Genomic DNA, 14,449 nt, shown 5'->3' with positions numbered 1-14,449 from the left:
CTTTAGATTTTTACCTTGGCATTATACCTCTTTTTAGCTCTTTCCTGTGCAGATGTATGTTGTGTCAGAAGGCAAGAATAGGTGTATGTCTTCAGGTTTTTGAATTGCAGGCTATTGACTATACAGACAAATGTTTCATCAAACCATGTTGTTATCTTCATAGTTGGTAGGAGATGAAGTGTGCAGTGTAAGTGGAGGCCTGAGTACAAGTTACTGAAATCTTGAAATCTTGCCTGGCTGCAAAAGAGCATTTAGCACTTGAAAAACCCATATGCTCTTCTGTTTTAAAAGAATGCATCTTAAGCAAACTAAAACATACTCTTCTGTTGTTCTACAGCAACACTGTCTACTGTGATAGGATGATAGTCTTACTAGATTTTGTTGACTTTTGTGAATAATCTCAATAAGAACTTTGGCCTTTGGGCTAGAATCTGTCCATAGGCCCTACTATTTAAATAGCATCGTCGTTATGCACCAGTAGGTTCACAAATCAGCTTTTGGAAAAATTAATAGACAATTTTCTTTATAATTTAGCTTATTCATGGGTTTAATATTTCTGATTTTAAAACAATTACCTTAAACTGATAGTATATCATAATTGGCTTGCGGTAACATACCAGTGTGAACAAAAGCATAACCATATTTTACAAAAAATAGCTAGGGGCTGATAATTGTATTTGAAACTTTAGGAGTGTGGTTTTCATTTCAAACATGACATTTCCCCTCCCTCCAAAAGTTGACTCTTATATTATGTGTTCAAGCATTTTAGCATACCAAGAAAGCATTGCTGATTTCAGCATTCAGCCAGTATATTGAATCCTTAGAGTGATAATATCTACATTCAAATTACTTCAGTTTCAAAAAGGAAGAGTAATCCCAAAAAGCTATGATTTGTTCTAATTTACTTTAACCCACAATATTGAGAACTGCCAATTTGGATGTACTGTGCTAAGTGTTTGGAAACATAAATAATGCAAAATGCATGGTTTCTACCTTTAAGAAGTTTATTATCTAAGAGAAAAAATATATACACAAATAGTTGTTCCTCATCATCTAACCTGGGCACCTGCTGAGTTTTCAAATATAGAATAATAATGGAATATAGTTCCTAATAGAATGGGAAAAATGCTTTCATGGCCACATATTACAGAATCACAGTCTTCACAATTGTGAAGAAAATTAGTATTTATCTAGGCTAAGCAGCCCATCTGATACAAAGAAATAGATTTTTCTCTAAGGTGCACATGCATTTTATGTGCAATCCAAATAAGCTTAATTCGTATTTGAAAGCAATTTTGACAATTTTGCAATTACTAGTTTCCCTGAGCAAGGTTACTGGGGCTCTATGTGAAGTTTGTACCCTGATATGAAGAAGCAGTGTAGGTGTGCAGAGAAACAATTACCAAATGGAATTTTCTTTCTAAGTCCTTTTAGGGTGATTACTCCACGAGGCTGACACTGCAGGAATTTGTGAATGAGTGAGTAAAGGGAAGGTTGTGCTACTCATGTCCACCTTCACAGTCTCACCCTGGATCCTGAGAGCTCTTTTGCCATCTCCCCTGTCTCTTACAGCCAGACTGGAGTTTTCAGGTCTGTCTCAGAGGTCAGCCTGTCTTAAACTTCTTGTCTCCATGCCATCCCTTTCCCTCTTGCTTCTGACACAACTTTCTAATAGAAAAAAATGATAGCTTTGAGAGAAATCAGATCAAATGCGAGGGGTCTAAGGTGACAAGACTTACGAGGAAAAAAAAAATCTCCAGGACTCCTTTTAACCCTCAGGCCACCATGTGAGAAATAGTGGCCTTGATCCCTCTCTCACCAATTTGAAGCCTCGTCTCAAGACAACTTTAAAATAAAACAAATGCTAGAAATAAAGGAATGGCCATGGTACAAGTGGCACAGAGGGAAGCCTAGATTTGAATCAGCATTAATTTCTGCAGTTTTGGAGGTCATCAGCAATCCATTTGTCAGTGCTTGTGTTCAGCACAATTACCACGCTATGCTAAGCACAGCAGAGGACTCATTCTTGTAAGAAGATGAGATGCTTGGAGAAAGGGAGGACTGGAGATGTTTAAAGGAGATGTGTTTCTTACATGGCTTTAATTTGCAATCCTTTCATTCTGAAGATGTCTGGATATTGAGATAGAGCAAATGAAAGCAGTGCATTCCTGTTACAGATTCAGCTGTGCATCCCACTTATTTGAAAGGCTTAATCAGCACACTCAGGAGCAAGATGTGAGACATCTTGAGGCACTGCTTGCTTGTCAGCTGTAAGATCAATAAAATGCACACGGCATTCTTTGCCACACTCCAGAGAATGAGTTTGCAGAGTGAGAATGACTTCACTTTGAAGCTATTTTATTCACATCTGACTTGGCCAAGGTGGAGAAGTCGCTCTGGGGAGGGCACTGGAGGCTTGGCTCCAGGTGGCCAGCTGCTCTTGGTCAACCTGCCAGGTGACATCACTCTCTGGCTCTGTGTTAGTATGAATAGCAGAGTCTCAGGTCAGAAGGCATTTTTCAGTCAACTCAGACAATTCAGGCAATGCAATGTTTTAAGTGACTATGTAAATGATGCCTAAAAGCTTCTGGTAATCAATGTTGAATGGACTCATTAATCTAGGGTTATTGTTATACCTGACAAAAGCAAGCACAATTTCAAATATGCATAAACACAGATCTCACAGCCAGGAAATGTACACTACCATTTTCTACTACTATATTCTACTCCTGTATTCTATGGCTGTATTTAGCACTGATCACATTGCCTCTGTGCCCACTGTAGGGGTGTCGATGGGGAATTTCACAAATACCTGTTAATGCTGTGTGGCAGCTAGTTGAAAAAGAAGAGACCCACTCCATTATCAGTCCCACTTTTTTCATTAGTAAAGAAGTGCTGTTCCTCTTTACTCAGCATATCAACAATTTCTAAAGAAAACCTCTATATCTGGGTACTCAAGAGAATGTAGGTGAAATGATTTTTTAATTTAAAAATGAATTACACAAATAAAATGTAGCAATGTTACCAGTAATTTGTATTGTTTACCTTTCGTATATATTTTTGAAAAATGGATTCTCTCTACAAATATTTATTGCCACTAAAATTGAGGCTTGCTGCTAGATACTGTGAGGAATGTAATCCCTGCCTGCAAAGGGGTTCCCCATCTGTGGTACACATGATACACTTCGAAGAGTTGTGGGGCAGGGAAGTACTAGGCATGGCTTGAGTACAGAAGCAGGTCTTCACTTTTCAATCCTGTCCCTGAATCTGGTTAATTTGAGAGTAGCCCTCCAAGTCAGCTTAGCAAGAGCAGGTTGTACAAAAGCAGGTCCTCCCAAGTTCAGTACAGCAGCAAGAACAATTTGGGGAAAATTTTAAGAGACGAATTAGGTTCAGTGGTATTATTTGTGAAATATGGCCAATCCCAATTAAAGGGGGCTCTATCTATGCTGTCTGTAACCTTTGAAATTCCTCTATCCTACATGTAATCATTACTAGCTCTGCCCAATTTTACCTCCTAAATATTTTTTGAACTCTTCCTTTGCTCCATCCATATTTCAGACCTGCATCATTTTTTTTTTTACCTAGACAGTATAGTAGCTTACTATTTGGTCATAATTTTGTCCACTCCTGAATTTACCCTTCGTGGTACAGTGGGAATGATCTGTATTAGATGAAACTGTGGCCAAAAACTCTCCTTCACCGACAGGACCAAATCCTATCAGCAAGCTCTATCACAGAATAATCTAGAGTCTCTCTACTTCACCCCATCTCTTAACCAACCCCCCACCAACCTGTCTTGGCCTAGTGATACTCCCTCTGCTTCCCTCAGCATACCAGGCTGTTTCCTGATGCTGTGTCTGTCCTCCCTTCTTTCTCCACTATGCTTGCTCCTATTTTTTTTTTTCCAGGAAATCCTTCTCTGATCCCCATGCTGGGTTATGACTCCCTCTTCCACTCTCTCATTGAATCCTGTGTGTCCACCGTCACAGCATCTGCCATCTGATATTAAAATATTCTTATTTCTGTGTATCTCCCTCACTGGACTAAAAGCTCCTTGAGGAATCCAGTTCAGTAAACCTAGAACAGTAGCTGGCACCTACTTCCCATCCATAGATCAGATTTAGTGTCACCTCTCAGAAAGGCCACCTCTGATCATCTGACACACCGTCACTTGGTTCACCCTTTTTTTTTTCTTCATAGCACCTACTGCTCTATGATATTTTCTTGTCTAAATGTTTGTTTATAATTAGTCTCCCAACTAGAATCTGAGCTCTTTGAAAACAGAGACCTTTTCTGCCTTGTTCACTGTTACATCGCCATTGCCTTAAACAGTGGCTAATAGTCCTTCCATAAATATGCAAAACTAATTTAAATGAATGGGCGATGGATTGCTGGATGACTGGGCACATAGTAGGAGGTCAGTAAATTAGTCAGAATTAAATTAGCCTATCCATATTAGATAAGCAATATATAGGCCAATGATGGTATCAGGTTAATTTTTTTAACACGGACACACACCCTCATAAAACCCTCAATAGTTACTTGTGTGACTCAAGTAACTGACTCAAGTAACTCCATAAACTGTTACCTCCTGTTTTAATGTGTCCCAATTTATGAAAGCTCTTTCATACTCTGAATACCACTAGTGACATTCTACATGTTTCCTCCATATTAATCCTCTTATCCTCTCCCTAGTATGTGTAGGTAAACCTCACCACACAAAATAATAGCAGAATAAAGAGATCAGAGTCAACCTTTGAAGAATTACTGAACTCTTCATTCTAAATTCCACTAATCTTTTACAGGTTTAACTTTCTTCCTCACAGATTTCCCCATTTATGAAACAGACACCATAACTCTTTTCTTGAAGCATTATTTTGAAGATTATGTGAGAAAACACATGTGGATGCACTTTTCGAACTGCAGAGGTCTCATCTGATATTATTTCATCAAAAATTATTTCATATCTCTTCCTTCGTTTATTGATAGTATAGCAATGTATATCTCCATATCATCTTTCTTATTAAGCATCTTATGGTTAATTGCTTAAGGTCACTTAATCTTAGGTGTATAATCATTTGAATTCTGAATTACAGCTCCTTCATTGGTTTTTATAGCTGCTGAGTTTAATAGGACATTGGGGAAGTGAACGGCACAAGCAAAAGGAAATTAGATTTTGAACCTTTTATTATGATGACATCCATTTGATTGTGGTCCACATAATTAGAGAAGAAAAGCTGCTGTTGTGACAACTTTCCAGTGTGAAATAAATATAAGGCTGGGATTTACTTATAAATTTACTATTCAGGAAAAAAAGAAAAAAGCTCCCAATAACAAAGTTCAGCACATATTTATTTAGCTCTTCCTGTGTAGAAGCCACCCTGAGCATCTGAGGATAAAACAATGAAATAGCCCCCGTGCCTGATCGAAAGGGGCTGAAAGGCCAGGACTGCCTCCGTTGAGGTCCTGTAAAGAGAAGCCTGCAAATGACCTTACAGAAACAAGCTCATTATTATTATTATTATTTTTTTTTAGCAATTTGTGGTTACAAAGACAAAGCATCTTTTCACTTTCCATTCCCTCACAACGAATAAATTAGGTATCATAAAAGCCTCAATTTGTTTTAGTTTTTTTTTTTTTTTGGCAGCTGGCCAGTATGGGGATCCAAATTCTTGACCTTGGTGTTATAAAACTGTATGCTAACCAATTGACTAACAGGCCAGACCCCAAACCCCAATTTTAAAACATAGCAAAATCAAGGGTCACTAACCATAAGGAAGTACTCTGATACCTCACAGATTCACACTTCATTCAAGAACCCTGGCCACAGCCTTGTTTCCCTGGTGGGCTTTTCTAACTGTATGTAATAGAGTAGGTATGTGAATGTTGTAAAAGTTTGTTTAAAAAAAACAACAATGTAGAGTTGAGGACTAAATTTGACATCACTGCAATGAGATAGCTCACGTGAAAACACTTTGTATGCTGTGAAGCTCTATATAAACATAGCATGTCAATATATATTTATTGAATGATTTTTTTTTAATGAATAAATGTGTGTGACTAATGAGGGCATGGCAAAGATTGGGAGCCTTATGGCAGAGTAAACTACACAAATATATTTTAACAATCACTCATTGGTATTTGGCTTACATGGTAATGCAATGGTTCATAGCCTATGTGTTTGCTGATATGTTAGGTTAAGAGGACCAACAAAGTAGACTTACTGAATAGTGTGGTTTGAGATCTACTTTCTCTTTTGAAATGGTTACAAATGCTGAGTATGACCAATTCAACATAAGATCTTTAGAAATATTCAGCTAAATGGCACTGAGTTCTTTGTAAGGCTGCCATACAGATTAATTCATCAAGGCTGCCTCTCTAGCTCTGCCAGTCTGCTTATTGGTCTACAATAAATGATCTGCAACAGATAACCTCGCTGCTTGCTGCATTTTTCCATCCAAACATTGTACAAACCAAGAAAAAGATCCTTGAGACTTCTTTAATGGCAATATTCTTAAAAAGCCAGGCTGCTGCAGTTTTTAAAATTAGACAGTGTCATCATGAAATTTTCTTAGTACTTTTATGAAGTCTGTAAAGATCTCGATGTTTAAAATGGAAAGCAAAACAAGAATTTGAAGATTCAACATTTGAGTTTCCTAAGTGAAATTTTTTGGAATGTGAGAATCAGATTATCTGCAGCTCCTAATACTGCAGTTCTACAAATGACTGGCTTTTTAATTTAATGACTTCAAAGTCATATAGCGTACCTTCATAAAGTGTTAGACAGGCCTAATTACATGTTAAGAAAAGTTCTTATTATTCAGATTTAATATATCGTATGAATGATTTTTTAATTGTAAAGATGCAATTTTTAGTGTGTTAATGCCATCTTTACTAATATGGTCTGATTAATATGATTGCTTATCCACATATTTTCATCCTCTTTATAAAAAATGCTTAAAGGTTTTAAAGCCATTAGAGCTACTTACTATCTGAGCATGGAATAGGAAAAAAACCATGTTTATGACAATGAAAAAATGATTACCAATGAGAAAAATCTCTCTAACTTTTAAGAATATTACAGTCAAGCTGCAAAATTCTTCCTTCTATATTTTCACCCTCAATCTGAGTGTGAGCATTTAATAACTGACGAATGTTGAACTTTTATAGTTATTAAATCTAAAATGTGCTTGGTGGCAATCACCAATCAAGATGACTTACATATACTGACATTTAATAATGACGATGTACTCCTTCCTTATTTTTAGGAATTCTGATAAATTATTGCAGCATATTTTATAATAGTATTATCGTATTTATCATACAAATCTAAATTGACTAAAGTTGAGTATAGTGCATGAAATGTTAATGAAACTATGAAAATCAGGTACTTTTAAATATCATAATCCTACTTATTCTGAATTTTCAAAACTAAATTTAGAATAAATATACTTTCTGATGAAATTTTATAAAATAATTAAGAAATTCAAACATGTAATTATATATATATAATAAAGATATATATAATTTTTAGAATGACTTTCATTTCTAGTTTAAAAATCTGAACACATTTGGTATCTGAGAACATATAATTTAAGTGTAGTATACTTTAATCTTAGTATTTTAAATTTTGATTAGGAAATTTTCTTTAGTTTCCAAGTCACAACTTTAATGAAAAATAAAAGAAATTTAAAATATAAGTGCTAAATTTCAATATGTAAAGTTGTGAATTTTAAACTCAAAATATTATAAGGATAAATATTTTTAAATCTTGTTTTACTGAGTGGTATACATACTGTCATGTATAATGTTGTCAGAGAGTTTGCCTGCTTTATTTATAGAAATAATTTGTCCATACATTTTCTATAATGTCTAACATATCCAGGATATTATAATAACATTTTATACACCAACAACAAATGTGGACAGATTTTTGTTTATCACCCATTTTGTGGAAGCATAGCTGGTGGTGGTTATAAAAATTCAAATTAAAAAAATCACAGTAGTGAGTAATGCTAAGTTAGTACAAAAATGATTTTGACAGAAAACTCAGATGTATGCTAGTCAAGAAATAATGGATCAACAGATATTTGTTGAGGACTTATGATTTATGAGTCATGCTAATCTCTGGGAATATAAAATATATGAGATAGGCCTTTTAAGAGCATGATGCTTTTGTTGACGTGATCAACAACCAAAAGGTAACAGTATATAATCATAATGCAGAATTGTAGTGCAGAGGGAAATATCTGTTCAGGAACTACATTCAAAGCAAAGGAAGCAGAGAGGAGCAAGAATTATTTTTTAAATGTAGTGATCAATAACAGATCTGTAACCTGGGTGGGGCTTAAATGGCATAGTGATACAAATTAAAATCCTTTATAAAATATCTCCATCGAATCTAACAGCCTTATTTTGAATATGTATTATTTTTAATGCATTCACATTTTTTCCTGATTTTTTTCCCAGAATGCTCAGGCCCATTGGGAATTGAAGGTGGAATCATATCAAATCAGCAAATCACAGCTTCATCTACCCACCGAGCTCTTTTTGGACTCCAGAAATGGTATCCCTATTATGCACGTCTTAATAAGAAGGGACTTATAAATGCCTGGACAGCTGCAGAAAATGACAGATGGCCATGGATTCAGGTAACAAATAGCGTGAGGAAAGATTACTGTCCAAAATGAATTATATTAAGTGAAACAAGTCAGGCACAGAAAGAGAAATACCACATGTTCTCACTTATTTGTGGGAGCTAAACATACAAACAAATAAAGGGGGGGAAGAAGATACAACAATCACAACGATTCCTTGAACTTGTTAAGACAAGTGAACAGATATGATGTAGGGGGTCAGGGAAGAGAGGGAGAGGGGAAGAGGAACGGGTAAAGGGTCATGAAAATCAACTACAATGTATACTGAGAAGTTAAAATTTAAAAAAGTAAAAATTAAAAAGAATAAAAAAAATAAAAAATGGCCAGAGTCATTTAAGAAAGCAGACAAGCAAGAACCCAGAGTGTGACTCTTCCTCATGGTCAGAGGAAAGGATGATTTAGTTAAGACTCCAAACTGGCCACAAACTCTAAAAATGAAACTCTTTCCATTCCATTGGGAAGTGTGTTAAAGGGATTAAAAGTGCTAAAATTCTAGGTGTAGAATTATTATTTTAAGGCACATATCAAAGAAGGAGGCTTTCTCATATGCCATGTGTTCATTAGCTCTGCATTAACATTAGTAGCAACTTGTGATACTTCAAGATATTAAAAATTATGTCTATTCCTTCTCTGTCTCTAAGAAGTGGTTTCACATGTGCAAATATAAAATATATAATGGATTATGATAATAATATTTCAAATGTCTTTGGCACATTCTTTAAATAGCTGAGGGTGTTTCAATTTATAATGTCATTTATTCTCATCAGCCAGCTATTTTATAAAATAAGCGAAAACAACAATATACTGAGATAGTGATTTCCCAAACATGGCACAGATAGTAGTAATGTCAGCACCTTGTATTCTATTAATCTAAATGCTTCTTGGACATTTAGCTGAAGTGAAATAGTGAACTACATATTAAGAGGACAGAAAAGATTATCAAAAACAGTTTCTGTGAAAGATTTTGCCTCTGTTGCGGGGAGCACATTAATAACTAACAAGTTATTGATGTGTCCTAACAGGAAGAATAATCTAGTGTACCATGGGGTCAGAGGAAGAAGTAATTATCTCTCGAGAAAGACACATGGATAAGATAGCTATTGAGCTAGGTCTAGGAAGACAGCTTTCAGTAGAGACCAGAAGCCCAGGGAACAGCATGTCAAAGGCACTGGCTGAGAATCTGAGCAACATTGTGTAGAAGATCGTGACTTGAATAAAGTTAGCTGGAGAGAGGTGTTCAAATTTAGTGTGTGTTTGTTGTGCCTTAGGATTCATACTAAAAGGTTATGGCCTTATTGCATTAAAGTAGGGAGCTATTATGGAATTTTGATTAGTTTAAATGGCTGATATATTCTGTTTACTATGTATTTTGAGTCAGAGAAACATGGAAATCCCTGGTGTGACATTATCAGGTGTGCTATATAGGGGCTGCTTTACAGGCATTTAATAGAAAGGAAAATTGATTTATTACCATGTAGCAAGATTTCCATACTTGAACGGGGTCAAAATTTTCTTCAGATACTTCCTTTGTCAAGTTTCTTAGGAATTCTTGTATATCTTACATATGTTCTTTTATCTATACAGCTGTATATGGTTACCTGAACTTCTTGATTTGTTTAATGAATTTATGTTTGCATACAGTTGACAAAATTACTTCTTAAATTACACTTGACTTTTTCATTCTATAACCACACATGCAAAGAGAATTACAGGCAATGGAAATGGCACAACTATACAGTTTTGATAATGGCCTAATGAGAACCCAATTAAAGTTTAAAAAAGACATAGAAAAACAAAAAATGCTTGTATTCTATTTGCTAAAAATCATTCCAGAGATTTTTTTTTTTTAGCTTACTATTCTGAAGTTCATTTGTTGGATTGTCACCACGATAAAACTTTACAAATTAATATTCATAGCAGAAACTGAGGATCAATTGAGAGATGATGTCACAAGATTGCATCAGGGTTTCTGTTTGGCAAGTTATGTTTATGAGCTTCAATGATCACAGTGTTTCAATAAACCATAAATAGCAGACTTTTGCAATGTTTACTCTGAGAAGCAACTTATTAATGTTTCATGTCCTGATTTTTACTTTATTCTGTCCCAGTTTATTGCCTTCTTAACAAAATGCATCATTCTGCTTTTAAGGTAACTTTAATTTCTCTTTGTCCCCATGATTATATATAGAAATAACCTCAGTGGAACAGGAATAATGTCACATCAGGCACTTCTGTTTTTCTGACCGAACTTTGTGATAAACAGATAGAATATATTAGAGGAAGAAATCTTGCATGTAATAGGTGAAAAACTAAAACTCACCATTGTTATTCTTCAAGTACTTAGTGTTGTTTTCAAGGTTTTTATTTTATTTTGTTTAATAATATCTTATTTCCTATGTTGTTTTTCTAAAAAGAAAAACTTTATTAATTTCTTAAACGAAAGTCAAATCTAGGAGACTCTGGGAAGTCTAATCACGTACCAAATTTTCTGTGTTTGAGCATTCATTACTAATTTTCGTTGTCACTTAATTCTTTTATTTATATTCAGTCCTTCAAATGAAACGTTTGAGTACTTTGCTTAAATTCACTTATAATGATCCCAGTATTCCTCTAATCTTTCAGGTGTGTGACACACATGCACTAGTTAGTATACAAGTTCAATTTTTTCCTTGTCTTGATGAAACAAAAATTGAAATTTCCATTTTAAATTTACACGCTCAGCATGCAATTATTGATAGCCCCACAATGTTCATAATTGGTTCTGGACTTAAAGGGTTAGCACAGACAATGTAATTAAACATGAACTTTTTCCTCCCTTTTGTCATGTTTTTCTGACCTTTATTTTTTCACCTAGATTTTTTTCCAGTTATTAACCACCACGGTAAACATTAGTTGAATGTTTAGAATATCAGTCTCTCTTTCTAACTGACATATTAGAAATAGCAACTTTGCACAGTCGTGGAAATATGTTTTGGATTATCTCATATAAAAATATAAAAAGATCATTTAAACCTTCTGGGTGCTTTGCTAACTAAGGTGAGACAGGATGACTGTTTCTTACTTTTAAAAATATTTAAATTTTATTTCTGTGCATTTTTCTTTTCTTTTATAGCTCTATGCACTAAAATGTTCATTTTATTGTTTTCTTAAATTTCCGAGGTGATTTTGGTTTATTATATGCATTCTTCTTAAAATCCACATGCATTGAATTTCCAGTCATTCATTTGTTCGTTCATTCAACAGATATTCACTGAATGAATGTCTACTGTGCACTCTATTGTCTACCAGGCCCTAGAAAAAAGATGGTACTTTGCTTCAGGATGCTCCGAATCTAGGACATAGAAAAGTAAACAGGGTAAACACAACACTGTAATATGGGTGGCCTGGTCTTACGTGGTCTGCTAACTATTCCACTTGAATCATAATTTTTTTTATGTCCAAATGGCCTAATTTTAGTAGGACTTTATTAAATGAAAAACTATATTAGTATATTAATAAATACTTACAAACCACGAGGAGAGAAATGCCTAGTATACTATGTATTACACAGATATATTATTGTATTCTGATGTATTTGATGGGAATAGTATAGTATAATACTAAGGCAACACCATTCTTTTTCTCTGAAAGTTAATTTACTCGTAGTTGTTTCAGTACTAGCATTTTATCACTGAGAAAAATAGTTTCAATCTTTCTTTTAAATAATTCGTTACCCTTTTAGAAAATGTGGCTGTGATCTTAATACGTTCCTTTTCTATATACCACAGAGTTTATGAGGGGAATAGTTATTTCTCAACCTTTAATGTGCTCAGGAATCATGGGTCACTTGGTAAAAATAGAAACCTCTGGACTGATCCACAGACCTACTGCCAGTCTTCCTCAGACTGGACTGTAAAAATACATCTCATCGGCTCTTAAAGCTTGGGTTTTTACTGCCTGAGTTACAGTAAAATGGTAAATAAATAAAATGAAAAACACTTTTGCTTGATGATCTGGGCACTTTGTTATTGTAACTGCAAGTAGTGATGACTGCATGGGGTAGAGGGAGAGGAAAGAATAATAAAGAAAAATGAGGAAGAATAGTGGGAAGTAAGTGACCCATGGAAGTCTCTGAACTAGAGGGAGGCAGAAGCAAGCCAGACGTCCTCATCAGAAGTGCATCCAGCTTCGGCAGCAATTCACAAGTGAGCATTATTCATTAGTCATGAAATATTTACATATTTTCAACAGTTAATGTTCCTAAATCACTAATAGAATCTTCTTTGTTATAAAATTTAAAATATTCTAAAGCAAAACCATCTGGCTTCTGCATTTTAAACAAAATCATAGTTGATGTAGAATACATCAGCCCCAAAGAGAATTATCTGAGCACAAATTATGGTACAAATTTCTGGAGTACAAATTCCATACATGGATTTAAAAAAAAAAAAAAACTTTGTTAACTATGGAATTGAGAATGCTACAAAAAATAGACTAATCATCTATTTCATTTTAAAAATCTTTATATAATGTGAGTGAAATTTTTTTTGGTACTTACAGACACCTGGAGCTCCTTGAAATAAAAATCATTTTTAAAAATCCACAATGTAAGAAGTAGATTTTTTTTTTTTTCATTTTCAGGTTGTTTTCTAGTTGTAGAACCTGAACTATACAGAATCTAATCCATTTTTCTTACTTCCTCATTCAAGTGGAAAATATTTTAGCCTGTTTTTTTCTTGAAAAAAACTATACTCCCATCCATACCAAACACCTCTCTAAGGCTAATTATATCTGGACATCAATATATTACTTCTCCTAGTGATCCTTTTTTTTAAACTGTGGTCATGGAAGAGAATTATTATTTTCACTTATGTTATTAAAAGTGAGCTTTCATGCATAGCTATGTGTTTTGAAACAGATGTTACTTTTTTAACTTAAAAAAGGTAATTTGCATGAAATAAAAATATCTGATGCTTCTGTTCTGAAAATAATATATTTGTTTATTAAATTTTTGGTCATCCATCACATCTATACTAATAGTGATTATTGCTTGCTTTAAAGGATGTGTTTTGGATCCTGTGAGCTATGAGATACTACTCACCATATAGCAGTTGTTTTCTAACTTAGAAGAAGCTGCATCTGAAATCTTTTCTCTTTCCTCCAAGCTGCTTCCTCCCTGACTTTCAGCACCTGAGGCCTCACTGACCTGGATTTCTTGCTCTTCCTTAAATTCATCTAGCATATTCAGCTGTACACTGCATGGTCTTCTTTAGATTCAGCTCTTATTATCCCCTTTTTCATAAAGTAATCCCTGGAAGCTCTACTTTTTAATCTCCAGAGATAGAAGTGACTACACTTTATTTTTCCACTCTGCTAACTATGTATTTCAATCATAGCATCTAAAATACCTTTACAGTCATTGTTTGCCTCCCCCCAATTCTGTAAGCAACTTGAGAGTAGGAATCATACATAATTTAAGTCTATTTCTACAGCACCTTGAATAAAAATCATATTGGATAGATAGAGATAACTGACTAATAGAAGAATAGGAAATTGGGAACAAAAAAGACAGGAGTGACACAGTGTTTGTTTTCACATGGTAATCATACCGCATTGAGTGATACTGAGAGTGCCCAAACAACTCAGTTCACTCTCTGTGTTGTGCTGTTACATACTTACATTTGAATTAAGTCATCTATGCATGGTCCGAGTGGTGCCACAAGTGGCACATCTATCTATCTGTGTATGAGGAATGTCTCACCCCTCTGGGCAGCAGAGGAACCATACTTCCTGTAAATTTACTTCCCGTA

The 14,449-nt window shown here is 34.7% G+C and overlaps 1 protein-coding gene across 2 annotated transcripts in view; it reads left to right on the top strand.

Annotated features, from left to right (window-relative positions):
- The window catches only part of EDIL3 (EGF like repeats and discoidin domains 3), a 410,628-nt gene that overhangs the window by 271,780 nt on the left and 124,399 nt on the right, over window positions 1-14,449 (top strand). For both annotated transcript variants that reach the window (XM_063087348.1, XM_063087347.1), the window contains one exon: window positions 8,473-8,654. In XM_063087348.1, coding sequence (XP_062943418.1) covers window positions 8,473-8,654 — 182 coding nt within the window. The remainder of the gene's footprint in view (window positions 1-8,472; window positions 8,655-14,449) is intronic.

The sequence above is a fragment of the Cynocephalus volans genome, chromosome 2, assembly GCF_027409185.1.
Source record: "Cynocephalus volans isolate mCynVol1 chromosome 2, mCynVol1.pri, whole genome shotgun sequence".
NCBI classification, from domain to species: Eukaryota; Metazoa; Chordata; class Mammalia; order Dermoptera; family Cynocephalidae; genus Cynocephalus; species Cynocephalus volans.
This window is presented reverse-complemented; position numbering and strand designations above follow the sequence as displayed.